The following is a 27,774-nucleotide window of genomic DNA, read 5'->3' on the forward strand; positions in this document are numbered from 1 at the left end:
CCCGCCCATATCAGTGATTATTGTGTCAGGTGGAGGAGCTCCTCGCTGCTGTATGAACAAACGCCAACAATTGGATTCGTTTTCGGGGCAAAGGAGGCATTCAGGTTCGGAGCGGTTCTCACACTAGTTGTTCTGGTTCGGAGAGCCTGAGAAGCGGCTCTGACCTTGTTTTTAGTGGACTTGGAAAGCCCAGGAGGGTGGGAAAGTTTATTTCATCTTCGACTTTCTGGTAAGAAAAATATCTCTTTTTTTCATACCTTTCTGCGCCAACATTTCTGTTTGACTCGGTAACCTGTTCGGGTGTGTCCCGAACCCTGTGGTCTGGCTGGGCTCCTTCAGCTCCTTCGGGGCTTAGATCCCCTGCAGCTGATTGGCTTTCACTAAGTTAAATAGGGGGTGGCCTTCAGGTGACGTAAAGAAAATCAGTAAACAAAAAAAAAGGCTTGCAAATGTGTTCGTTTTTATATTAAAAAACGTTTCCTTTGTCATTTTTCTCAGTTAGCTGGGTCGATAAGGGAGCAAAACTATATTCATGGAAATGCAAAGATTTCAGGAGCTACAGTTAAATAATATTTGAGCATTTTCTTTGACTCCCCGTTGTTTATAATACTTAGGATAGAGGGAAAAACTCATGTGCAATTATTTATGCATATGGGTAGAAATGCTTTGTTTATTGATACGAAACTAAGTGTATTAAGGGTGCAAAATGCCAAAGGGGTGAACTGACCCGGAGTCAGAGCAAAAATATTGAACTAGAGCACACGAATCCAAAGATTGTCTATGGTTTTTAAGACATTCCTAGTTTAGCATTAGTTATTAAGGTATAACACTAAATTCACACCAGCAAGCGAGATGTATCATTGTTCATGAGAACAAGAAAAGACTTTAACAATAACTCTTTTTTTTCTGTCTTTACAATTATTACGTGTAATTACTGTAGGATGATCCAGTCTGGGTTGGAATCATTTTTATATTTATCAAATACCAGAGCTTGACAAATGATGAAAAGCTTTGGAAATATCCCGCTTTTGTGATTTCACACATATAATAGAGGTTTCATAGATTCAAGGGAGAAATGTCCAGTTTACTTTTGATCAGTCTAAATATTTGAGATTTTAAGCAGAAGAATCCATTGTGATAATAGCTGAATAGAAAACCTGTAACCCAGCCCTTTAGGTAAGTTAGGACTAAAATCTTGGAAGCAGACCGTTTTTTCTTCCATTAGCCAGAATGCTGCCACTCAAATTATTGAAAATGAGAGGAAGCTTTTACAATGCTTTAATAACCAGAGCTGCCTTTTCAACATAAATATATGTAAGGCCTTTAATCAAAACGTTAAACCTTAAATTTTACACTTAGTAAGTAAATATTGAAGAAAAGTTTTCACCGAATTCTAATTGAATCTTTCCTCCTGTTGACAACCATGAATTCCTTTCATCCTGCTGTGATACAGCTGAAGTGTTATAACAATAAATGAATAGCCAAAGTAAAAATAGACTTGTTTTTGTGGTAGTGATTAAGTCTGAGTAAAGGAACGTCTCCCAGGCCAGGACTGGGAGACGTTCTATGGCTAAGGTGGCTTTGGTATTTAGGATTGTTCTGCTTCATTCAGGTCGTGATGACGCTCTCTAATTGTTATTAATCATTTTGTTTATGTTATTTTAGCTAGCTTTGTGAACAGTGACTCTGGATGGAGGTGTCTCTGATGCACGTGGCAACGAGACTGTTGGAAAAGAGATACTTTCCTTTTAGCTTATGGTCAAACCTTAACATTAAGGTTCTTCTAAAGTCTCAACACTATAATGTAATAATACCACATTCAGACACTGCAAGCACAGAAGTACTCTATACCGTGTTGCAATAAATCATAATCGCCATCTAAATGGGTTAATCCATTGACTTTTCTGCTGCTTATCCAGGTCAGGCCACATTAATAGAAAGCACTAAAAATGTGATATAAAATGATTAACACTGGCCTTCCAATACCATTCATTCTGTTCCACTTTACTTTCACACCACTGAAACCAAGACAGGTGGACACTACCGAGTTTTCAACAAGAACTTTTACTTGTTTCACAAATACACGTCTAAAGGCTGAAATCCCATTATGCTTTGGAAGTAAACATGAGTATTTCCATCAGTTTTGCTAAAGCAGTGTTTTGAAGTCTCTCAAAGCGACTTCAGCTAAAGCTGTGAAAGTGAAGAAGATGCGATGTTCAGCACCTTTAGTTGATGAGACGTTCTAGGTCAAGTGACAGAGTTTCAGTTGTTGCGGTTTTCTCATACCACAGTGTCATATTGTCAATGAAACAAACTTCAACGAAATTTAAATGACAAGAGACTGTGGCACACTTTGAAGGTTTCACATAAGAGAATATTGTTCAATCGGTTTTCTAAGGGATCTAAAGTTAAGAGGCTGAGCAATGTTTGGCAGTGATGGCGCAGATCACAGATCATCTGTGTCTTCTCTCTACCACTCTCCAAAGGTTTAGAAATCTCTGGTGTCTGGCAGTAATGTTTCTGCAGAACTTTGCAGACCTGGTCCTCAACTGGACCAGTTTGGATTACGGTGTGTTAGAATACTGTCAGTGCACCAGGAATAGAAATCTGTGTGTTAGTATGAGAGACAGCAGGCTCAAATCGTGGCACCGGCAGCTATCGTGGCACTTCGGGTGACAGCTGCCATAAGGTGCCACGGGCTCGGCCCCGCTGGTCAGTATTCTAGAGTCTGTGCTGAGACTCCTCAGTCACTGCATGCTCTTCTGTCTACAGTCGCCTGTGGTTCTCAGTGATGTCCTTAACCTTAGCAGCAGCTTGTTTTCTTGCCATCATGGTTCTGTAGAAGGAAACATCACTACCTGACATGCAGCCAGAACTTGTGTAATCATCTGCTAGTGTAATTAGGATGTTTGATTTATATTTGACTGTTCAAAGGTGAAACGTAAAAACAGCAGGTGGGACAGCACATACAGCTGGAGAGCTCTAGTGTTGGGATGACAGTCATGCATGCATACGGCCTGCCGTATGCCTGTCAAGAATCAAAAGCCCTGTTGCATAGAGACAGTGGGTATGCACTGAATGCAAGGTATAGGGGTGCTGCACTAGAGAGGGCGCCAAAATGATGTGGGGAAATTTTTTCCAAGTCGGCATTTTCTGTATTTAACAGCTGTAAGAGCATGCATGAAATGATCAGTAATGGAGGAATCCCCTGTTCCCCTCTCGTCGCCCCCGCCGCCCCTCACACATACAGGTAGCTTGAGAACGGCGCTGAGGGGCGTTTTTTTTTTTTTTCTTTCTAAATTTGAATGGTAGTAATGCACTACAACAGTGGTTCTCAAACTTTTTTCAGTGATGTACCCCCTTAAGAATATATTTTTAGTCAAGTACCCCCTGACACGGGCAAAACATTTTTGGAATTAAAAAGAGGTACAGTGCTGTAAAATCACTGTCTGGTTTATTAAAGCCAAACAACTTATATCAGTGAACCTGACAAATACATCCATATTGCAAACATTACATGGTTAAACAAAAAAGAAAAACAGAAGACGGTGACCACCAGGAAGGTATAAAACCAGTCAAACCGTTTTATTTTAAAGGATATTGAAACTAAATACTGAATATAAAATTCAGTGCATGAACACACATTTATATTTTATCGAACTTTTTACAAAATAATTTTTCCCAAGACTTATTATGAGGAGCCTACTGATTTTTTAAAGATATTTTGAAAAGCTTCACGTACCCCCTGCAGTACCTCCACGTACCCCCAGGGGTACGCGTACCCCCATTTGAGAACCACTGCACTACAACATAGAGCTAAATATGGGCGGCAAAAAAAACAAACTCCAGGGCTCAAAACAGAATAAGGAAGAGGGGGAGGGTTGAAGATGTTGGAGGGATGAAGAAAAGCTTTTCAAAGTGGCTGAAAGACAATTGATAAGTAATGTCAGCGTATCAACAGGAGGGATGTAAATATTCAGGTTATCTTAAACTAGCCTAAAATGACAGGTGACTGTTGTTTTGTTAGGGTTGTTCCATAAACCAAGGGCTCGTCTCGTGTTTGACTGTTAAATGTTGTGTGTCGTATTGAACCGATATCGGGCGTAATTTGCTCCGTATTTCTATACATGTCTGATAAACACACCTGTCACACAGATCTCAACAATAATGATCAAAACATAACACAGGAAATATTACGGTCAGCTAAAATGTCGTGGCGGGAGCTAAATAGGACCCCGGACGCTGTTGGCATGGTGGCCTAGAGACGGACACTGCGCAGCCGCGGTGAGCTACTTATCCCGCGTCTTTTTTTTGTGGTCTTTTTTGTGGTCGTTAATAGTTAACAGTTTTTACTATTAACAAGTTTTTATTATTAAAAACACGACAAACTAATGATGGTAAAGGGCCGCACTGGGTTAACTCGGGGAATCTCATCTGTCTGTGTCAATCAACTCCAAACCTTTTCTTTGTTTTGTCACAATTATCGATTTATTCCTTTTTGATCATGATGCTCCAAACTTTACAAGGACTGACCGCCCCGCTCACCGCTTCCTAATACACACAAAGCCAGTAACCTTCCCATTCATACCTGGTGACGTCACTCCCACGTCGACACACCCAAGTGTCAAAGCCGCTGCTCCTGTCATATCAATAATTACTTATTTCATTTATATGGCTTTTACAGAGCCTCAGTGAAAACTTGTTTATTATTATTAACTGTTTGGTGCAAAACACTGATTGAAAATCAATTTATTTACTGTATGTTTATGTCTGTTAAGGCTAAGATGGAGCGGCACTGAAAGCAGCTCTTTAAACCATTGAGACTAGAACACAACAGAGACACAATTAAAACTGTCAGATGATTTATTACCCACAATAATAACTCAGAAATAGTCCAAATTAGGATGTATTTTTATTTCTTTCCTACTTACGGAAGGTTTCTGTTTATATCGTAGGTTTGTGGTGCCTTTCTATCCTAAAGAAAGATATAAAACTTCAGATATTTCACAAAAAGATTCTAACATCCATGGAAAAACCTCACATAACCTTATATTAAAACAGAAAGTACGGCGGCCACCGTAAGAAAGGCTTACAGTATTCAATTATGCTGCATAACTGACCAGTAAGAGTATTGCGAGGGAAAGCAAAAGTTTTGCGAGGGAACGCAAAAGAAAAAAAATTCCCCATGTCCCCTAGAGGGCTCCGTATCATCCCTCAATCATCTCCTGAGACTCAAAAATATAAATGGCAATTTAAATAACAAATCATACTAATAGATTATTGGTAAATAAATAAATATTCTACATTAGTTTTCTTAGGGCTTTCTATGTAGGACATTTTTTAAAATCTTTTATAAATACAGTGTTTTGTGGTCGATATTATTTTATTAATGTGGGTTGCATGTTTTTACATCTGTTTACTCTTGTGATCGGTGCCGCAGCCATTGATGATGTGAGTGTTGGTTTTAGTCATGTGACATGAATCTATGGATGCTAATTATCACTACTGACAGAGTGGCTTAGCTGCTGGTATATTTCTATAGTTTGTTAATGTCTGTTTTATTCTTAATGTGGTTGATTTTTATTAAAACTATCCAGCTTTGACCAGTTAGAGCTAGATTGATTCCGAGTTCTGCATCATTTAAATTTAAACAGCCCTTATCTCAGGTGGAATTAATGCTGATGTTTTTTACTTGCTTGTGAATTGTTATACTTACATTTTTTTTTGCAATAGTAATTTTGAACCTTTATTTATTATTTCTTTATTTTCAGAAACTGCTTCAATTTATTTGCTCCGTTGACATAATTCTTCAGTAAACCTACGTAAACACCTGATGACCAGCGTGCTTTCTGACCGAAGCCTTGTAGTGGTCAGTTTACAAAATCCAGCAACAGAGGTCGAAATCCTCAACAACCCCACCGATGTGTGTTGTTGCTTAAGTTGAGGAAGTGGAGACTGGTGCCAAGGCAGCACCACAAAACACAGGCAGCAGCCACTAAGCGCCCTGGGCAGGCGCAGAGTTATCTAGTGCAGCTGGTTGACTGGGGGGAATGCTACTAGGTTTGGTACTGCTGTTGCACCTGGTCATTTCAAAAACAGCAGGACGGAAGGACCGATGCATGACACTGGCACTGTGGGTCACGCTCCACGTATGCATGTCTGAATGTGGCTTCTGTTCAGTCTTGTTCAAGAATGAATTATTAAGTCAGCAAGACCTGTTAGACAGCTCAGTGAGTTTTAAGGCTCACCACGCCTTCGTTCCTTACAGTCTGAGTTCCTTATCAGACTGTAAGGTAACAGTCTGATGAGGCATCACAGTCTGATGAGGCATTACAGTCTGATGAGGCATTACAGTCTGATGAGGCATTACAGTCTGATGAGGCATCACAGTCTGCCTCTTCAGACTGTGAGGAAGTTATTTCACAGTTTTCCTCTCAATACACTCAACTCAGTCTGAGCCCAGAGAGGAGAGGAGCTGATTAAACCTTTTCTCCTCCCTTATCAAACAAAAGCACAGTTTAAGTCCTTATTCGTATAGGTCATTGTGTGGAGATCTGACTTTCCTTGAATAAATAGATTTCCTAAGTAGTTGGATGTAAAAAGAGCCTCGTACGAGGGTCAGGGAAACGGTTAGAAACAAAAGCAATTTTGGTAACACTTTATTTGACGGGTTGTGAATAATTCTGTCATGACAACGTCATGAACATGAGTAAGTCTTCATGAATATTTATGTCTCTTGTCATAAAGTGTCATTTGGTAAATCATGACACTTTTAATACAAAGTTGACATTCAAAATGTCTTTGTTATGACAACTTGACATTAACCAAGAAATCATGATCTGACTTAATTTTTTAATAAAAGTATTACTGATGAAACTTTAAAAATTATGTCGCTTAATGTTATTAAAGCTAAAGTTTAATCAGTAATACTTTTATAACAAATTTATGTCGGATCATGATTTCTTGGTTAATGTCTAGTTGTCATAACAAAGACATTTTGAATAATGTCAACTTTGTATTAAAAGTGTCATGATTTCCCGAATGACACTTTATGACAAGAGACATAAATATTCATGAAGACTTACTCATGTTGATGACAGGTGTTATGACAGTCTTACTCACAATCCGTCAAATAAAGTGTTACCGCAATTTCTTTCTGAGTTTGTTTTTTTTCCCCAGTGTTTTCTTTCGTGTCAGCGGCTACAAAAATAAAAGTTCAGGCTCAACTTATGCTACATTCCAGTTACTTCAGAATTTACCACTCAGTGCTAGGTGTGAGATCACACCTAAGATGACATCATTCCACTTAATGTAGTCGGAGAAATCGGGATTTCAGCAGTAGACACTGTGCATAACACCTATGAATATCATTTTAAGTTTATTTACCAAAAGCATAAACCAATTTGAGTTTAGAGTTGCAGGTACGATATATAACTTTTACAAGTGTGTCTTGTAAAATATATAATTGCACCACTGCAAACATATATTGCTGCTCCTGATTCATGTTAGGAGCATGTACGGTCCAGTTAAACTAGCCTTTTTTAAAGTTACACAAATAAATGTGACAAATTGTGACATGGTAAGAGTAACAAGTCATTGCTTGCTTGTCCCAACAAGCCATTCTGTGATTTAACAGAATATTGTCTGAATTGCTCGTCACTTATTGTTTTCTGATTGTTTCACTCAAAGATTACCACCGCTGTTAAAAAACAACTCATGTCCCCATTGATTTGTTCTTTGATTCATTTTTCTACACAGGATTGTTTTCCATGGTCTCAGAAGCCTTGTTGATTTGAACAGGGTGTTCAGATTAACTACCCAAACCCCACAATACGTTTAGTTTTGGTAAAACTATTCTGTGGATCAACAAAACAAAAGTAGGACTTTTTGAAAGATGTTCATTCCTTAACATCTGGCGTGTAGCCAACACAGCAATAAAACATAGTGTGATGTTCTGGTGCTGCTTTGCAGCATTCACTGGATGACACCATTAATTCTGCGCTGTGGCAGAAGAATGCCAGTTCATTAGTTTGTGACCTTGAAGTGAGGCTCACTTGGGTTATGCAGCTGAACACTGTTCCAAAGCACGGCTCAGGTTGCCTCTGAATGGCTCAAAGAAAAAAAATATGTTGGAATAGCCTAGTCAAAGACCAGATTTAAGTCCAGTTGAGATGCTGTGATATGATTAAACATGCTGGATAGCAGAGCATTTTGTAAAGAACAGTGAGCTAAAAGATTCATGGATCATACTGTTTGATTGCAATTGTTGCTGCTGAGAGTGGAACAGTTATTTTGGGCGTTTCAATTTGGTAAAATGTCTTTGATCTGAAACATCTCAGTGTCACTTAAAATGCATATCAATCTTAGAGAAACCAAGTCGAAGACAAAATCTTCCTCCTTCTTAAGCTGTCTTGTTTACCCATCCTCCTCGCTTTGGCTACTCAGGCATTCGTCATGTTCCGATAGAGACCAGAATCTGCAGCGGCCAACATGCTGAGGCGTCTCGACAAAATCCGGTTTCGGGGCCAAAAACGGGAGGAGTTCCTTGACCCGACCGAGTCGCCCAACACATCGGACACAGAATGCAGTGACGACGTCGCGGTGAAAACACGCTGCTTGCCCAAAGAGCAAGAAGAGCTGAGAGAACCCGAGTTAGAACAGCAGATGGAAGCCCAGGTGCAGGAACACATGACAAAACTTTTGCCTTTGATCCAAAGATAAAACTGTCTCATGTCATGTTGCTTATTTTGTGTTTGTTTGCCAAAGGCTGGTCCTGGGTCATTTCTGGCAGGTGTTCAAGAAGAGCCAAAGACAGATTTGAACGAAGTGAAGGGCCTTCTAGAAATCGCTTTGTTAGAAAAACACTTCTTAAGTGAGTATATTATACACTTTACTGAGCCATACAAAAGTATTCATATTCTGAGTTTTAAACAACAGAGTATTTTATTGGGATTTTTATGACACAATAATGCAAAGTAGTTCAGAATTGTAAAATGGAGGGTAAATAATACAAAGAAATGTCAAAGTATGGCATTCATTTGTATAAAGCACTCCTGTACTCCTGTGCTCTGGCACCCCTAAGTAAAATCCAGTGACTACAGATAGGTATGAAATGACAGATTTGGCCCTTTGAAGGCAATATGCTCTGCAATATGTTGTAGCAGATGTACAAAGCATGGCACATCTTTTAGATTTGTATTTGTGAACATTTTTGAAAACTGTATAATTTTCCTACCACATCACAATTATTCAGTTCTTTGTTGGTCTGTCACATAAACACTGTTAAAGCCCCTCTGTTTCCACCAGTACCCCCAAAGGGACTCTTTTAATTTGTAATTAGTCATCAATTAATTGCAGTATTTTACTGTCAGGTCGTAATGCACAAAGACAAAAAAAATAAGTCAGACTTTCCTCAAGCTGTCCAGGAATTGTTTTGTACCAATGCTGCTGACTCAATGATCAGATCACATCACAGAAAACTCATCCCACAATACAACTGCATGCTGGGTAATCTGTCAATATTTGCCTTCTTTATGTAATGCTCCAACAGCTATTTATAACACTGCAGTCCTCATTGTGTTTCACATTGGCATGCACAGGCGCAGACACACATTACCTCTTTCTATCTTCACAAGGACTTTGAATTGATTCCATTCATGTTATATTAATTTCTATCCCTGGCCTTTATCCTAAACCTCACAATTAGCAGTGCATGCCTAGCCCTAAAACTTAACCTTCGGTCTCCTGTGCAGCACTTAGTTACAAGACTCAATACATTCAGTTTCAGAGTTTTCTCAGCCCACGTTGATGTAATGTTTCTACATTGAAGAAACTTTATTGGCAACGTGTAGATTTGTTTTGTCGCTTTTCAGGAATTTCAGAGCTTACACAATGTTCATAATGTGTAGAATTTGATAAGACACTTTATTTTAAAAATAATTGATAGAACAAGGCACTGACGAAAGCATGAGAATCCCAGCAGCCTCTTGGATTCATTGATAAATGGGGTCAGCAATCTTCCTGCTACTCCTGGAAACCTGTCACTTTTATCAGGAAATGCAGCAGTAGTCCATAGAACAGAACCAACCTTCTTTATCAGGTAGTTTAGCCATTTAGCCCTGGATCTGATGCGGCTAAGCCAACAGAAAATGGTAGAAGAAATGACGCTCTCCACAACAGACTTATAGAAGTTATGCAGCATCATAATGGAAACCTTAAAGGATATAAGCTTCTTCAGGAAGAACAGTCTGCACACAGTCTTTCAGTCTCAGATTGTGGTCTGTTAGTCAGGTAGTCATACATCCAGGTGATTGCTGAGTCCTCCACCTGTGTCTTCTGGAGTTTCTGACAAAGTAGATCAGTCTCAATTGTGTTCAACTCCAACGCAGCAGTAAATTCACAACAAAATGGCCAAAAGAGAAAGACTCAGTTTGCTACCTTTTGAAGTTTAAACTTTAACCTGATTAAAAGGAAGCAGATGGACCGCAGAGATGTAGAAATCAATGTTGAAAAACCTTTAAAGAACTCCAGTTTTGTAAAAAATAAATAAATAAATGAATAAAATTCTCCACACTTTGCAAGAATACATACAGAAATAGGATACTAAGAGTTATTGCTCCTAAGTCTACAAGGTGTTGGCTCATGCGGTGTACTTAGTTTACTATAACTTGAGTTTACTCGTTTTGTAATTGGCTAGCTTCTCGGTCCATCTCTTCCTCACATCACATGAAACTTGTTAATAAATCCTAACTGGGAGAGAAATCAGGTTTACTCCCTTAATGTTCTACATAAAACGTATGATACCTCACCTTTCATTTGCATGTTATTAACAACTGATTTTTCTCATTAGTTATGAGACATTTGGAGGGGAAAAAAAAGAGTTTTCTAGGAGTAGGTTTTTCTTGTCTTCATTATGACTCGTCACTCTTTTAGAGGAGGAGCTGAAGAAACTGAAGGATGAGTCCCACATAGATTCACTGAAACAAGAACTGGAGAAAGAGCGATGCAAACGTATTGAGCTGGAACAGAAGGTCAATGAGGCCATAAAATTAGGGTGAGTTGTTTTAAAAGACTTTCCAGTCCAATTTTCCTTTTATTTATTGACTGACATTTTATCTCTCTCCTCAGAGGTGAGGATTCTCCATCTCAGTCAAGAAAACCTCCATCCCCTCAGCCTTCTCTAAGCAGCAGTACAGGTTAGAACTCCCACTCTTTGTTTTGTCTTTTTCATATTGTTTTAAGTCTGGAAAAAATCAATTTCCCTATCAGTTTTTGGAATCACTTAGTCAGACCTCGTATTTTCTTAGAAAAACATAAGCAGACTCTATGGAGCAACTTCCTGAAATGGCTTTACAATCGTTTCGGAGTTTACATTGAAGACTTCCGCTTCCAGCCGGAAGAGACAACTGTGGAGACGGAGGAGCCACTAAGTGGACGGAGGTAAGGAAAATGCTAGACATGTCTCTGAGAGGAGCATTTAGAGTGAAAAGGTTCTAATGACAGTTGTATTTATTTTAAATCAAAAATTGATCTGATCTGTTGTAATTGACCCCCAGGCTGACTGAAAACATGAGACGCCTCAGTGAGTATTTTTGTCTTTGACCTTTTCTGCAGATAATTAGGAGTATGGTAGCGTATTATTTTTGTATAGGAGAAAAAAATAATATGCTTGCTGAAAGATAAAAATAATAAACTTTAGAAGTCCCTTGATGGATCCCTGTGGAACCCCACATACAGAACCTTTTGAGTACTTTTGGTTACACGCCCCCCAGATGCTTTGCTATACAACATTTTCTTTTCACAAAAATTAACAGCAAAACTGATGAGTCTGATATGCTTTTCTGCCTGACCTTGTTTTTAGAAAGAGGGTTCAGACCTGTGACAAACTTCATGAGGAACCTGTCTGCCTTATCCAGTTGGTACTCTGTGTACACGTCTGCCATTGCCTTCATTGTAAGTTCACACACAGACAATGTCCCCGTGTTCCACTAAGCACCACACACATCTATTAAATAATAGTGTACAGACATGAAATATATTAAAATATATAATACATGATGGTCTAATGCAAACCTGACACTCAGGGCTGGGCGGTATACAGTAGTTGAAAAATATATCATGCTATAAAGGTTTCTTATCAGTGGATATTGATGATTATTGATTAGGTTTTTTGTTTTTAACGTGTAATTCTGCCAGCTACTCGTGACCTTTCCTGCTTTTTATTCGCAGTTTCCTCTCGAGCTGTTGTTCTCCTCCATTCACTCCATGCCGCTGTTTTTTTACTTTTATGAGACATGGTGCTGAAACCCAAAATTGCTCCTGTCCAAGTTACTCAATAGGTTGTTGCTAGGTAACCAAAGAGTGTGTGAGTTAGTTGATGCCAACCTTACTTAGCTGGCATTGAGAGGCTGAACAGCTTAAGTCGTTCCCCTGGTTACATCCTCCAGAATGCTGTGCAGTTCTGAATTTAAGTTCAGTGAAATTACTGAAAATTCTATTAATCACTTATATATGGTGATATAAATTATTATTCATGTATTGCCCAGCCCTACTGATACTGTATGAAAATTTGTAACCTTGTATCTGTTGATGAAAAACTGCCAAGAACTCCATATTAGCTCTTATATAGCTGCAGAGATTCATAGCTCAGGTGGGTGGATCTGTAGAAAGAACAACTTCCCATTTAAAGCTGTCCACCAACCTTGCAGGTAACATAGCAATTTGGTGAAAGGTGTTTTAGTCAATTAAAACTGTTGGGTCTATTTTGGGGACTGCACAGTGGCGCAGTTGGTAGCACTGTTGCCTTGCAGCAAGAAGGTCCTGGGTTCGATTCCCGGCCCGGGGTCTTTCTGCATGGAGTTTGCATGTTCTCCCTGTGCATGCGTGGGTACTCTCCGGGTACTCCGGCTTCCTCCCACAGTCCAAAAACATGACTGTTAGGTTAATTGGTCTATCTAAATTCTCCCTAGGGGTGAGTGTGTGTGTGTGTGTGTGAATGGTTGTTTGTCCTGTATGTCTTTGTGTTGCCCTGGCAACTGGCAACCTGTCCAGGGTGACCCCCTCCTCTCGCCCGGAACGTATCTGGAAATAGACACCAGCACTATTTCCAGGGATGCTGACAAACAGGTTCACTTCCTATTTTTTTATATGGAATAGAATTTGATCGAAATTTAACTGAATCCCATCCGACCGTACAGTCAGATCCATCCACATACAGCAGCATATATGTGTATAAGGCGTATGTGGTGGCGACGGAGGTAGAAATCCGTCTTGTAATCGGTGGGTCGCTAGTTTGAGCCCCCGCCTCGTGCGTCTCTGTTGTTGTGTCCTTGGGCTAGACACTTCATCCACCTTTTCTGCTGATGTTGGTCAGAGGGTCGATGATGCTGCATAGCAGCCTCTCTTCTCTCAGACTGCCCTGCTGTGGTTCCGATCCAGTAACTTGTCATCATCAGTGTGTGAATGTTTGCGTGAATGGAAATGGATGATTTCATTGTAAAGCGTGTTTGAGCTTTATAAGTCAGTTGTATAAGTCTTCTGTCATTTCATTTAAATACCCAAATTACAGTACAACACAATAGAGTTAAAGCCAGTCAGTCGTATAATGGCAGTTCTGTTCTGGAGAAGCTTTTAACACGGTGCCTCACAGAAACACTGGCTGTGTGTATTGGCAGGTGTACATGTATGCAGCGTGGCATGGCTGGGCCATCCCCATGTTCCTGTTCCTCGCAATTCTCCGCCTTTCCCTGAATTATTTCATTTCCAGGTGAGCTCCCCCACACATTCAACCACTCTCATATTTAAAGACAGACCCGGACACAGAAACAACTTTGTGTTAAACTACAAGTCATGCTCTTATTCAGAACAGAAACTTTACTACAGCAGTTCCTAAAGATCAATTAAAAATCCTGGTTTAAAAAAAAAAAAGTTTTAGTACTGACCCTTTAGTGCAGGGGTGGGCAACTCCAGGCCTCGAGGGCCGGTCTCCTGCAACTTTTAGATGTATCTCTACTTCAACACACCTGAGTCAAATAATGAGGTCGTTAGCAGGACTCTGGAGAACCTGACTGCACTTAGGAGGTGATTCAGCTGTTGGATTCAAGTGTGTTGGACCAGGGAGACATCTAAGAGTTGCAGGACACCAGCTCTCGAGGACCAGGATTGCCCACTCCTGCTCTACTGGTTACTACTTTACTATGTTTTTAACCACAAGGAATTAAAAAAAGAGTATTTCCATAAGAAACTACACAAGCACATTTCCTAACTCTTAAGTATTTATTAAAGATCTTATTTTTTCCATAAAAAAAATAAATTAAGGTTAATTGCAATGTGAGCAAAAAGTAAATGAAGAAAAAACATTCAAAAACAGAAAATTAAAAGAAAAGTTGAATTAGGAAAATGTAAAATTAAATTAAAAACAATTAAATTAAAGGTAAAATGGCAATGTGAGCAAAGGTTTTTCTTCACTCCAACCTGTTGGTTAGATGTGTCCAAGGAAAAGTGGTCCATGGCTACTGATTGAAAGTCATGGAGGTATTATAATTATTCTATATTAAATATTATACCTATAGTATAGGTATTGTATATTGGGATGACGGTGGTAGAAGTTCGCCTTGCAATCGGTGAATCACTGATTCGATTCCTGGTCCGGCCGCCCTGGTCTTCTGTGTCCCACCTTGCAGCCTCTCTTCTGTTAGCCTGCCTAGGGCAGCTGAAGCTCCAGCAGCTCACCATCATCAGCGTGTGATGATGGTGAGCCCTTTGAGATTTCAATGGGAGATGTAAAGGGCTTTGTAAATGAAACAAATGATTAGTGTTATTAATAATAATCATCGTAATAGTAACAACACACAACAAAACAAAGCTCTAAACTGTTGTTTTTTACTCAACCAACCCTTTAAAAATGTGTTTTACCTTCAGTATCCTTTAGGCTCTGTGACTGTTGTTTGGTGGTTGTTAATGTTCAGTTTAAAATGGCACAATATTTACGTTAAACCATGGTGTTTTTGGTTTTGGTTTAAGTACATGAAGATTGTCAGTAGTCCAGCTATTAATCTGTTTCACACAGACATCTTTTTTCCCCTCACAATTAGCACAACACGCACCAGATGAACACAATCTATACCACCATCTATGGCCTATATAGACATGCTCCAATTACCATGGTGATGGTGCGCTGGAATTATTAGGTAATCGTGCAGCTCAAAGTTGATATTGCAAGGGGATACTTCTCAGCTATTATTGAAATATTTGTATTTTATATTTCTTTTAATGTTCTCTCATTGTATCTATGCCTCCTTTTCCCCACAGTCATTTTTGCGTGCCAGTTTGCTCATGCCTTTGAAACATGCTAAATATAGATGCAAAATCAGCACCCTCAATCTGTTTCTGGTTTGATGAAACACATTTGCAAATGCTCTTGCCAGGATTTTGCATTTTCTGATGATCAGCATTTGTTCTGCATATTGATGAGGCCAAACATGCTAAATGGATTATGCCTGCTATGGTGGTCATTTAGCTGACCGCCATATGTACCATTACATTCAATATCATTTCAGATTTGTGTGTAAATTTTGTTCATTTTGTCTTAAAAATTGAACTATTGTTAAAGGCCAATATCAAAATCCCATGTTAAACCTGCTATTTTATCAGTACTTACCAATATTTACCAACCATGAGACTGCTTCCCAATCCAGCCATCAGTATAATTTCAATTCTTTGCTCTTTTGTCAAACACATCTTCTTGGCTATCTGAAATATAAAAGAAATATACATTTTACATTCTCCTATGATGGAAACTTATGGCCCCCATAAATGCATCTGTTAAACACCACAACATTAACATTTAAAGCATAAACAAATAACACATGGCCAATGTTTGAAATAATTAATTACCTTTACATCCAATGATGTGAGAACTAACTCGTTAATCTTTTAGCCTCTCATGATGTCAGCACTATTAAACTGGAATAAGTTTGAGGTGGTTTCTTGTTTAACTCTATGTTCCCATGACAACTTGCTCTCAGAGGCTGGAGGATCCAGTGGAGCATCGTGCCTGAAGTGTCTGAGCCATTGGTGAGGCATCTCTCTTTGCTCTATCAGGCACACTTATTATAAAAGTTGTTTTTTTTTTTTCTTTGCGCCTACAGAAGTTGTTGATTGAATTAAAATTGTTGAGGCTGGTTCCTGGCTCATGGCTCTAATGTTTTCAAGGAACCTCCAAAAGAAGACTTGACTGTATCTGAGAAGTTCCAGTTGGTTCTCGATGTTGCTCAGAAAGCTCAGGTGAGTGACGATGCACTAAGAGATTGTGTAGGTCAGAACTGAAACCTCTTGATAAAATATTTCACTCATCTCTACGTCTATCCAATCATTGTGAAGCTTTGATGTGTTGATGGCAACCAATTCTGTTTAGGGTCCATGATATAACAAGATGTAAGAACAGCATTCAGAATATTTATGTTGCATCGTGGTTTTACTTTATTAAATAAAGAGCAGAGGATACATCACACCTTGGTAGTGTGCCCTGTTGTTGGTCCAGTTCTTCTGACAGCTGCACCTGCGTCTTCCAAACGGCTGGGAAGTTTTCATGACCTGGGCGACACCACTCTTTCCAAACCCAAGTCATCGGCTGTCTCAGTAGTGTTTTCCAGAATTCGGTGAATCCTTCCCAAAGAACCTGTATGTTACTTCTGAGTGTGTCATGGTGTAGTTTTTGGAGACCAACCCTGACTGTTTCCAAGCAAGAGAAGAAGTCCCCCCTGAGTTTCAATGAAAAAAAGTCCTGAATTCCTGCAGGTGCACAAATCGTCCGCTGGTTTTACCCCTACGCCCTGCCTCACCTTTTTCGTTTGAACTCCGGTCCAGTACAGAGTCGGTCAGTGAGGTTCCCTTCACCGTCTAGCACATCGGACACAGAGGCTTCAAACATGGTGCTTCTTTACCTTGAGACTCTTGGAACCAGACGAGCCGTTTTGGTGGATTTCTGATCAGGGTTATCAATTGAGAAATGAGGGTCATACTGTAAAGTTCAGTGAGGTTTTGGGTGATGTAGTACATATACTGTCCTCAAGGTTTCTATTCCAGCACACTTGCTTGCAAATAAACTTAAATGTCACACATGTTCGAAAATTATCTGATTACAGTCGAGAGCCAATTTTCAGGGTGCTGTGGTGGCGCAAGGGTTAAGCACTACCCACATAAGGAGGCCTTAGTCTTTGACGTGGCTGACGCAGGTTCAATTCCCGGCTTGGTGAACTTTGCCGCATGTCTTCTCTCTCTCATTACCTGCTGTCTGTCTGAGCACTTTCAAATAAAGGCCACTAGAGCAAAAAACCTTTAAAAAAAAGCCAATTTTCCAGTCCATTTTGACTGTTGTTGTTTTTCTCACATCCACACAGAATCTTTTTGGAAGGATGGCCAACATCCTTGAGAAGATAAAAAAGTGAGTTTGTTTGCAAAGGTTGTTTCAAATAAAGCTGAAGTAAAAGTCATTGAATAGAGCTCTGTACTATACTGAATGTGTGTGTTTGTGTGTTTAGTCTGTTCATGTGGGTCCAGCCAGAGCTGACTCAGAAGCTCTACATGGGGCTGTGGGTGGCCTTTATCTCCTCGTGCCTGTTGCCTTACCAGCTGCTGGGCTTCTTCATAGGTACGTTATTAGAAACACAAACTAGGACCAGCACTCCACAGAGCCTTTCAGAAAGACTCGGAAACATATCAAACTCAAAACTCATCTATTCAAACGAGCTTTTTCACTTTGGTTAATCTACACAAATTTTCTTTTTAAACATTTTTGCTACAAATTGTATTGCTTTTTTTTGTAAAGCTTACTTTATGTTACCTGAATGGTGCCTTAAAATACATCAGAATTTTTTGAGCTCTGCCAGTTTCAGAATTTCTCTGCACCACAAACTTTGAGTGTGAAAGCTACACACTGTTTAATGCCGCTTTCACACTCAAATGTGTGGCCAGGAGCTGATTCCTCTGTGTGGCCTTATAATTGATGATGAGGGAAAGAGTTGGAACATTTCTAACAGTGTTACAGGTCCATTACAATAAAAGGAGGCAGCTGGTCATTAAACTGAAATTCCTGAATTTGTATTTTTTCTGTGTGTTCACCTGGTAACACAGGGCAAAGAAACTCAGTCAGAATGATCTATTTTTTCCTGGAGGGCAGCTCAAGTTGTCTTCTGCATCACCATGTTTCAGAAGTGAATATGGTGATTCAAGTTTGTACACATCCTTCGTTTCCAGTTTGCATTTCCAGCATTACAGCACACTCTTTGAACACCTCCCTGTGCCTTAAATAGATTCAAACACAGAAATGAAACTTGCTTTCCTCCAGGATCTGGGCCATATGACCAAATTTTTCAAACAATCTGATTTATTAGGCCCGAGCAGCAAAGCGCTGCGAAGGCCTATTGTTTTCATACTGTTTATTATTTCATGTTCTCCCTGCTGGAGAAGTTGTTCATACTGCTGGTTACACTGGGTTACAAAAAATATTTTTTGGAAGTTGTCTTTTTTTTTTCCCCCAACTGAATTAGGATTATTTTTGCACAGTTGAATCCAAAAATGACATCCATTTCTCTCAATCAGGTCAGGTCGCTAAATTGGTGGCATTTTTGTGACATTATCAGTTCATTCACATGAATATTTCTCATCCAAAAACGGTTGTAGGAGAAAAAAATGGTTTTCTAAAAGAATGTTATTAATTAGATGTTACAAACTTGGATTTCTGTAAATTGAATAATAAACACTACTAATGGTAAGTACATGTAAATTGAACATTACGTCTTCGTTGTGTAAAATTCTCCGTCTCTTTTCTGTCCTGATGGAATCTCTCCTCCTGCTTATTATTCACTGATCCAGATTCTCAGGAAACCGATCCTGATGTGAGAACAAGTCCTGCATTTTGATGCTCATGTTGCTCCATAGTTCAGAAAGTTGCCCTGATTGAGCAAAACCAATGTGATTTTTTTAAATTCAGCTCATCAAAATAACCCTAAAACGGTTGAAAAACCCCAGGCAATCTGTTGGCTGTTGACCAGTTGAATGATTTTTTTTTTCTTTTCTTTTTTTTGCCCCTCAGGTGTTTATTTAGGTATCAAGTTCTTCATCATCGACTTCATCTTTAAAAGTTGTCCCAAGCTACGGCAGCGCTTTGATACCCCCTACATCATCTGGACCAACTTACCCACTGACCTGCAACTGAAGGAGCGCAACAACACCACCCTGAGCAGACGGGTCAGTCCCAACTCTAAAACACACTCACACACACACACCTCGTGGGCTGCATCCAGCCTGGTAGAGCTCAGGTGGAAACCACATCACAGGAGGAGGAAACCGTCCGTTGTGAACTTCCTGTTTCCTCTCTGCTGCATGAGAAACCTGCGCAGCTGCTGTCACCTCTCAGTTTGTCTTTATTCTTTCCTCTCAGCTGTCTGAGTGTGAACAGGTAGGATCTGCTGTCTCCGTGTTGTACAGTCATACTGTAGAGGTCGGTGGTTGCTATAGGTACACATGTAGATCCATCAGCAGCAGATGCTATACATCTGATGTCCTCATTGACTGTGTGTGTTCTTGTGGGCTGCAGGGCAGATTCACAAGTATGCGCCAGATTGTCCTTGTAGACCTACTAAAACATTTTGAACTTTTTCACATTTTGTCACAGCACAACCACAAACGATCAAAAAATATATATTTAAAAATTCTAAAGTGTGGCAAACATTTACAGTTGAAACCAGGTACTTGCGTACACCAAATAAAACGACACTTTTTTCTTTCTTGTTTTCTGAAGTAAAATCAGAGCAAACTTCTCTTATTTTAGCTTGGTTAAAATAACCAAAATTATTTTGAATTGCTAAATTCCAGAAAACTTGGCAGGGAATTTTTTTTATGTCCATCAGTTTTCGGTCCACCCTGGGTGGTTCTCCAGTTCACCGCAGGGTGTTTGACCTTTACTTTATAACTTAGGCTCAGTCATATTGCGAGTGAATGCAGAACATTTGAGAACATCAATCTGCAAATCATTTAGATTTTATCTGGACTTTAAGACATGCATCATGTCTTGAAATTTGGAACAAACTTCCAGCAAACTGTAAAACAGCTGAAACACTGACTTCCTTTAAATCTAGACTAAAAACCCACCTGTTTGGGATTGTATTTGAAACGTAATCAATTACACATTTAATGATGGAACCTGACTTAATGTCATGGTTTGATTGTTGATTCTATGTTGCTTTGTGTTTCTGTGTTTGATATGATGGAAAGCACTTTGAAATGCCTTGCTGCTGAAATGTGCTACACAAATAAAATTTGATTGATTGATTGATTGATTGATTGATCATTCTTTGAGCTAAACCGTCCCATAGTGTCTCTGGCTGAATGTTTAGGGTCTTGTTGCTGCAGCAAGTCAAACCTCCACTCCATTCTGAAGTTATTTACAGCCTCTAACGTCGTAGGGTGGATTTACCTCCTCCATTACACTTTACCCAGCTAGCTAAAAAAAAAAAAAAAAGCAACCCCACAGTATGATGCTGCCATCACCATGTTTGATTGTAGTGTTTGTGTTTTCATAGTGATGTGAGGTTTGTTTTCCTTCACACACAATGTACACATAGTGCAAACAGTTCCACTTTGGTCTTTTATGACCAGATCATATGTAGCTTGTGGTAACTTGCAAACAGATCATCTTATTGTTCTTGAGTGTATCACTAATAAGTTATATTGTACAGGACTTGTAGGGATATTGTTTTAGGACCTACACTGCACTTGGTTTTATTTAGAGGCATTAAAGCGAGAGGGGTTGAAATTCTCCTAAGTCTTTTGTTTTTGTAAAGGAATGGAAATTAAAACCTGGTTTTCTTCATTCCACTTCAGAGTCCTGCACTACCTTGTGAATGAAATAAAATAATAAAGTTTGTGGTTGTTATCTGACAAAAATGTGAAAAAATTCAACGGAATTGACTAGTAGACAATTCTACTATTGACTGTCTCCTTGCTTAGTAGATTTAGTCAGCCCTGAGGAGTAACGCTCAACCCTTCCAGTGACTTTTTTTCCCCAAACAGGCAACTAGCAACAAACCTAGCAACTTTTTTTCCTGTGATATTGGAGACAACATGTGACAGCACCAGTTATTGTACACCTGTGCTTTGCTCTGAGAGAGAACCGAGTGCTGCTCTTAGCCCCTCCCACCTCCTGACACAGCAGTCGGGTTGGAACCAACCAGATAATTTCACTCTTAACCAACAAGGCTGACGTTAATTTGCCAAACTATACAAATATACAGAAAATGTCACAATTTGCAGGAAAACAAATATCACCATTAAAGACTCTTTAACTGCAAAAAAATATAGTTTATTTGGGGTTTAGTTACTCTTTAAATTGGTGGTTTCAAACTGGTTTCCTTGAGGACCAAAGTCCTGCAACTTCTAGATGTTTTTTTTTTGTCCTACACACTCGAATTAAATGGTGAAACTGCCTCTATCATGCAGTCAAGTGCTACAGACCTCTGCTAATGGCCTGCTAGACATTAGCAGAAAAGTTGCTAACCATTGTTTGAATCAACATGTTTAAATTGATAACTGGTAACTGGATAAAGTTTTCACCACTCCAAACTGTAGGCTTCTTTTTCTGACATAACAAAATACTCCAGAGCAATGTTTTTCTCACCCTTACGTCAGAAACGTGTCTAGTGAGTTCTAATTCACTAGTGTGGTCAGAAAGTTGGAAGAGGCAAACAATGACGGCAGTGATCACAGAAACGACACCTTGCTGAAACAGTACGAAGAACATCTGCTAATTCATTTCCCCCAATCATCCTCCTGTTCAGGTTGCCCCAGCAGGGGGCCGAGGGAGCGTTGGCAATGCTGCTCCTCTCGGTGCCAGCAGAGAAGAAGATGGCGGCCGATACCACAGCACAAAAAGAGGAGCTTTTCACGAGGTTTTCAGCCTTCCGGAGAGTGAGCGCCCCCTGTCAGGTCAGACGAGGAACAGCTGCAGTCATTAACATCGTTTTTTATTGAATTCTGGCTGTTCAGCACCACATTTATTGGTAGAGCAGACACTATTAATCCGCTTCCAGGAGATTTGTAATTACTGCTTCATTTGTCAGTGTGTGAGAACGGCTGGCGCTGCTGCCTGATCAATAGAGACAGGAAGACACCAACAGACTACATCCGTCACGGAGTCCTGTATGTTACAGAGAAGTAAGACCCCCACCCCTCATTTCAGTCACTCTCGCATATCTCTTACTGCTTTCATATGGTTATTCATAAATATGATTTTTAACCTTTGTGTAATCAAACACCAACAACAAATCTGATCATTTCACCTGAGAATTTGACAGAAACCGTCAGGTTTTTGTTGTAAAGTGTTTTTCTTGGTGTCCTCTGAATTTACAGCCACTTGTGTTTCGAGAGCTCCAGCTCTAGATCCGGTTCTTCAAAGAGGAATAAAGTCATCAAACTGACCGACATCATTGAAATCCAAAAAGTAGGTGTTTGTTAAAGGTGACTGATAATCGTTGCTTCTTCTGCTTTTGTTGCCTGTGAAGTTTCTTTATTGCAAGTAAAGGAAATCAGTTCAGTCTTAAGCTGGTGAAACAATCCATTACTTACGGCCCACAGCTCAGATGCGACTGAGAAATAAAAAATGGAACAGATTCTTTAAAAGTTGTCACAGCATATCTACAATTACATTTTATAATAAATTTCATATCTATCGATCTATTGTCAGGTAAACTAGACAGACTATTTTGTAAATCGCAGAAAAAGAGTAAGCTTGTCATTTTATTTTATACTTCTGTCTTCCACACAGTATAAGGTTTTGTCAGTGCTACCTGGTTCAGGGATGGGGATCTCCATAGCAACGCCTACCACCCAAAAGGTATGAGTGCAAATGTTCTGTCCAAACTGATACTTTTGATCAATCATATAGTTTAGAAAACTCGAGGCGTCTTTGCTAAGGTGGCTGTTGTCCAAGTTAGGTAAATACTGGGATTACATATTGCACATTGCAAATGAATGCCAAAACATGAACTCTTATTGTGAAAAATTCTGAAAACAACCTTCCACTTCACAATGATGCACTGCTTTACGCAGGTCTGGATGCTTCTCTAACTCTCTGTATCAATCTGATAGTTTTACTCTCTTTAGAATAATAAAATAATTGCTAAGAAAAGCTTTAAAAATACATCCACTATGTAAGATTTTCATTACAGATACGGCTGAAGAAAATCTAGTTTAAAATACGTTGTTTTTAGTTACGCCAGTTTAAAAAAAAAAAAAAAAAAAATGTAAGAAAAGAGAAAAGGTTCCTGAAACGCAATCTGATGCTCTTGTCTTGCTTGTTTCTTTGCAGCCGTTGGTGTTTGGCGCCATGATGCACAGAGACGAGGCGTTTGATGCCATCTTCTCCCAGCACTCAAAGATGGTTGAAAAAGCTCGAGCCAAAAATCCAGAGACGTAGTGTGGGGTCGTCCTCAGCGTACTGTTAAGAATCTTTGTTGCTGTCCTTCGCAGCATGTTTTTCAAAGTAACTTAAAGTACTCCAGTACAGCAAGTTCCCTGCTGTTGGAGGCGATCCACTGTCTGTGCAATCTGGATCAGCAGAACCTTGTCTTTTGTCTGCATATTGCAAGTGCAATGTGACCCTGGAGCTGATGAGGCTGCGGGTGGTTTCAAATTCAGCTGTGCAGGGTCCTCCTCAAGACGGCATCCTTAAAGCACTAGAACAGTTTCCTTCTTCAAGTGATTTTTTTTTTTAGTTTTTTAAAACACATTTTGTCCTCTTGATTAGACTTCTGGTCTGTTGTTTATATTCAGATTCAGGGTGATGTAAATACTTTAAATTAGGGATTTTTTTTCTCCCTTTTTAGGAGAATGGATTTAGTTGGAGGTATCATAGTGTGTAGGTGTATTAGCCACCCAGTTTGAAACCTTTACAGGTTCACGATGATGTTTTAGCCAATGTTTCTGGTCATGTCCATTTTAGGAGTTATTGTTCGTTCAGATACCAGGAGGATTTCTATGTTTCATCTGCTTTAAAATCCACAGAACCAGGACCTGCTCCAGTCGTCCTTTTACAGAGCTGCACAATAATCAAAAGGTTAAAATGGGTACAGGAACATGTCAGCAGTTTTCTCAGTAAATATATTTCTAATATTTTTTGCTGAGATGAAATTCATACAAGATTCTATTCATTTCACCTCGTTTAAATAGTTTCCCAACAAGCATTTTCTCAAAGCACTTTGCCAAAAAGAGTTAATTCACCCTCAACATTAAGACGGATTCCAATTTGATCGTAGGTATCAAAAAACGCTGTCGGGTTTGGGTTCTTTTTTTAAGCTGGTAAAAAGTTTTCTATCTGGGGAAACCGACTTCATTCATTCATTCACTCCTGATGAATGAGGAGTGAATGAATGAAAGATGAATTGAGAAATGTACTGGAACCTTTTCGATTAGGATCTGAAGATGAAATTATTTTTGGACTTCCAATAAACACACCAAGTCAAACCCCGAGAAATTTCATGTTTGTACATTAGGAACATTTTTACTGAGAAAAAAACCCACTTGTATCAAATCACAGTTGCCATCACAATATGAATGTGTGCCATAATGCAATCCCAAAGTGCTGCTTAAATTCCATATTTAGGACACTATAACATTTTACGTGTTTAGTATTTGTGCTCCACATGCCCCTTAACAGATTCACTCAGAAGAACATTCACGACTGCTGGCACAAACACCTGATGAAAAATGTATTCCTAAAATGATGTTTACAGAGATGGAAGCAGACATAACCAATATTCAACAATAATAACTCATCTTCTGTCTCCCTGTGCTGCAGCCATGTCTGCTTGTGCTGAGCTGTCACATCAGTGTAGTTAGTTCGTTGCTTGGAGAAGCATTCTAGATCAAATATTTCAAACTTATAAAAAAGTAAAGGCTAATACCTCAACCACTGTTCATTTCGACGGCATATTTTGAATAAATTTTAGTCTTGATCTGAATTTAGGCTCAACAAAAACTGCACTTCATACTGGATTAGTTACAAGCTGCAGACGATTCTATCTTACGGGAAGACGCAAACACAATCAACCCCACATCAACGCCATGAGGTTTAAGAAGTGCATATAAAGTGGAAGAGCCTTGAAGGGGCAGTATTATGTAAAATTGACTTTTTTTGAGTTTTACACCATGTTATAATATTGATCCCTCATCAAAATCATACCTGGAGTGTTGCTTTGATTTTTTTTTTAAAGCATATTTGAGAAATCCTTCAATCTTCAGTGGCAGCCATTCAGCTGGTGACGGTTCAGCAGTGACGAAAATCACAGACCAATGAACAAATACAGTCCAGTGTGAAGTAAATCACTGGGGCAGAACCGGTTAAAGCCACATCCATAGAGAAAGGCCTTTAAGTGTTGAACTCTTTGCGTAGACTCTGGCCGCAATCTTTAAAATATGGACTTTATCTCAGTCAACCAAAAAGGAAAAGAAACTCTGGGTTTATTGTATGTTTTTAAAATTCCTTTCTGTTCTCCTATTTATTTTTTGCCCCAAACATAATCCTGTTTTTCAGACTGGACTAGTCAATGTTATCAAAATGGAAACACTGATTTGTTGAATATGTAAAAATAATAAAAAATTACTAGTGAAAACGGTCACACCGTCCTGTTATGGGCATGGTCGACCCTCCTTGGAGGCATGCCCCACACTTTGAGAAACCCTGTGGACTGTGAAGCTGGACACTGGGCCACTGTTCAGGAAAGCAGGTTGTCTGATGTTAAAGAGGACAGCTTTCAACCTGATACGTTTGGATCAGGAAGGCAACACTCAGTCTAGAGCATCAAGGACTTTTTCCCTGCAGCTTTATGACACCATATGTCTGTGTGAGAGCAGCTGATCAATCTTAGAAGACTACTGTACTCAGATAACATAAAGGAAATCAATCGAAGTCAAGTAGCAGCATCAACTTAATCCAATAAAAGCAGAAAGAGTGTACTAATGTTTTTCAACCACAGTTTTCCATTTTGGCTTTTCTCTTTAATTAATAATGAGATGGTATAATCTGTTGACATTTAATAATTCAGAACTTCCTGTGTACAGTTAATTTGTCGTATCTCCTGAAGCATAACTGAAAGAGGTTATATTTTTTCTTTACCAAGACTCTACGTGTCACCCATAATACTCCTTGGGTTGTATTGTAAATAGGAATAGGAAACATGTAGTTATTTTTTTTTCAGCTGTTTCAGCTTTAATCTGAATTTCAGAAGTGTTAGGATGTCTGGATGTCTTTACTGAGGACTGGGACTGTGAGGATGGGAAAGTCACAGCCAACATTTGATCGTGTTCTTTTGTTCTAAATGATTACATATACACAGGAATTCACTTTAAATACATAGGTTAGATCACAACAAATGTGCAGTACAACTTTAAATAAAACAATCTTTTCAGTGTACTGGGTTGTGTAGGTTTAGGTTAAATGATCTAATCAGAAGTCACTAATTAAAAAACACGGTTATTTGGTTTTTTTTATTAAAATCACTGGCAATACGAAATATAAATTTTGTTCATTCTGACTGCTAAAAGTACGTTTTTATGTATTGCTTTGTGTTGAGAAACGTGAGGGACAACTTTTTAAACGTGCACCAATGAAACGGCGCCTCCTACAGTTGCATAGTGTCATGTTTATCAGTGGGTTCATCTGTGAAAATGAAAAGATGGGACATTTCAGAGGGGCGAGGGAAGGACTCAGTCATTGATGAAAAAATAGGAATATGAAGTTAAAGCAAAAATTTTGTTCTGACGAAAAGGTTCAATGTTTATGTTTTAAAATAAGAATAAGAGCGACAATGTTTCCTGTGTTTTTGCTACCAGTTCCTGATGAGAAGATGTGATCACATGACATACATGAATCAGTGCATTTCTATGCCTTATGTCTGGTTTTCTTGAGCAAAATTTGATTTTTTTTCTGTTAGTTTTAATTTCCCTGGTTTTCCAGGTAAAAAAAAAAAAAAAGACAATTCTCAGATGCCAGTTTTTACTTGAACGCCTCGTTGCCTCGTTGAGACATTATTCTCAGACTTCCTGGTTTAGTGTTAAAACTTACCGCACTTTTTTTTGTGTGCTCTAGACTTTTAATATTGTGTATAATAAGTTTATAATATTTAATGTGGTTAAACGTGTTTGTCTGGTGGTTTGGGGTTTTATATGTTGTAATGATTGAAACTGAGTAACATTTTGTAATGGATCCATCTCTGTGGTAAAAACGTGTACGTTTTTGTATTTAAGTAAAAATGGAAATTCTGCACACACACTGTGCTGCTGTGTGTTTGTTGTGCAAAGGAGATATTCCCATTATTATAAATCAATTTGACCTGGAATGATTTCCAATTTAATAATCCGTACTTTCAGCAGGTTAAAGGAACTGCCACGAGTGAAAGGTTAGCATTTGCATATGCAAATATTTTTATGGCTGAATGGGGAAACATCGACCCTGAATGCATGGCATAAACAAACCCTTGCATTATTTCATTTACATGGATGACACTGGAGGATTTTAATAATTTTTTTTACACACCCTAAATAATCACAATGCTTTGATCAAATTAAAGTCATCCGCTGGCCTTACTGCAGTGGATTTCTTGGATACCACAACTTTTACAGGTCCAAGTGTCATCACAGCATTCCAACTGGATATTAAAGTTTATTTCAAAACTACCGATACACATGCACTGTTATTTAAATCAAGTTTTCATCCAAGGC

General features: G+C 39.0%; 1 protein-coding gene across 1 annotated transcript; it reads left to right on the forward strand.

The window, feature by feature from the left end:
- The first annotated feature begins 6 nt into the window (after nt 1–6).
- Nucleotides 7–27,321, forward strand: LOC102236107 (GRAM domain-containing protein 4-like). Its single transcript, XM_023351384.1, has 19 exons — nt 7–229; nt 8,446–8,676; nt 8,767–8,872; nt 10,933–11,053; nt 11,128–11,195; nt 11,307–11,439; nt 11,556–11,581; nt 11,861–11,952; nt 13,674–13,765; nt 16,026–16,074; nt 16,213–16,284; nt 17,400–17,443; nt 17,541–17,650; nt 19,094–19,248; nt 21,837–21,984; nt 22,119–22,212; nt 22,408–22,498; nt 22,823–22,891; nt 23,366–27,321. The coding sequence occupies exons 2-19, from the start codon at nt 8,491–8,493 to the stop codon at nt 23,471–23,473; spliced, it is 1,764 nt and encodes a 587-aa protein (XP_023207152.1). The 5' UTR covers nt 7–229; nt 8,446–8,490; the 3' UTR covers nt 23,474–27,321.
- Nucleotides 27,322–27,774: the final 453 nt, after the last annotated feature.

Source organism: Xiphophorus maculatus, chromosome 2, assembly GCF_002775205.1.
Source record: "Xiphophorus maculatus strain JP 163 A chromosome 2, X_maculatus-5.0-male, whole genome shotgun sequence".
Taxonomy (NCBI): domain Eukaryota; kingdom Metazoa; phylum Chordata; class Actinopteri; order Cyprinodontiformes; family Poeciliidae; genus Xiphophorus; species Xiphophorus maculatus.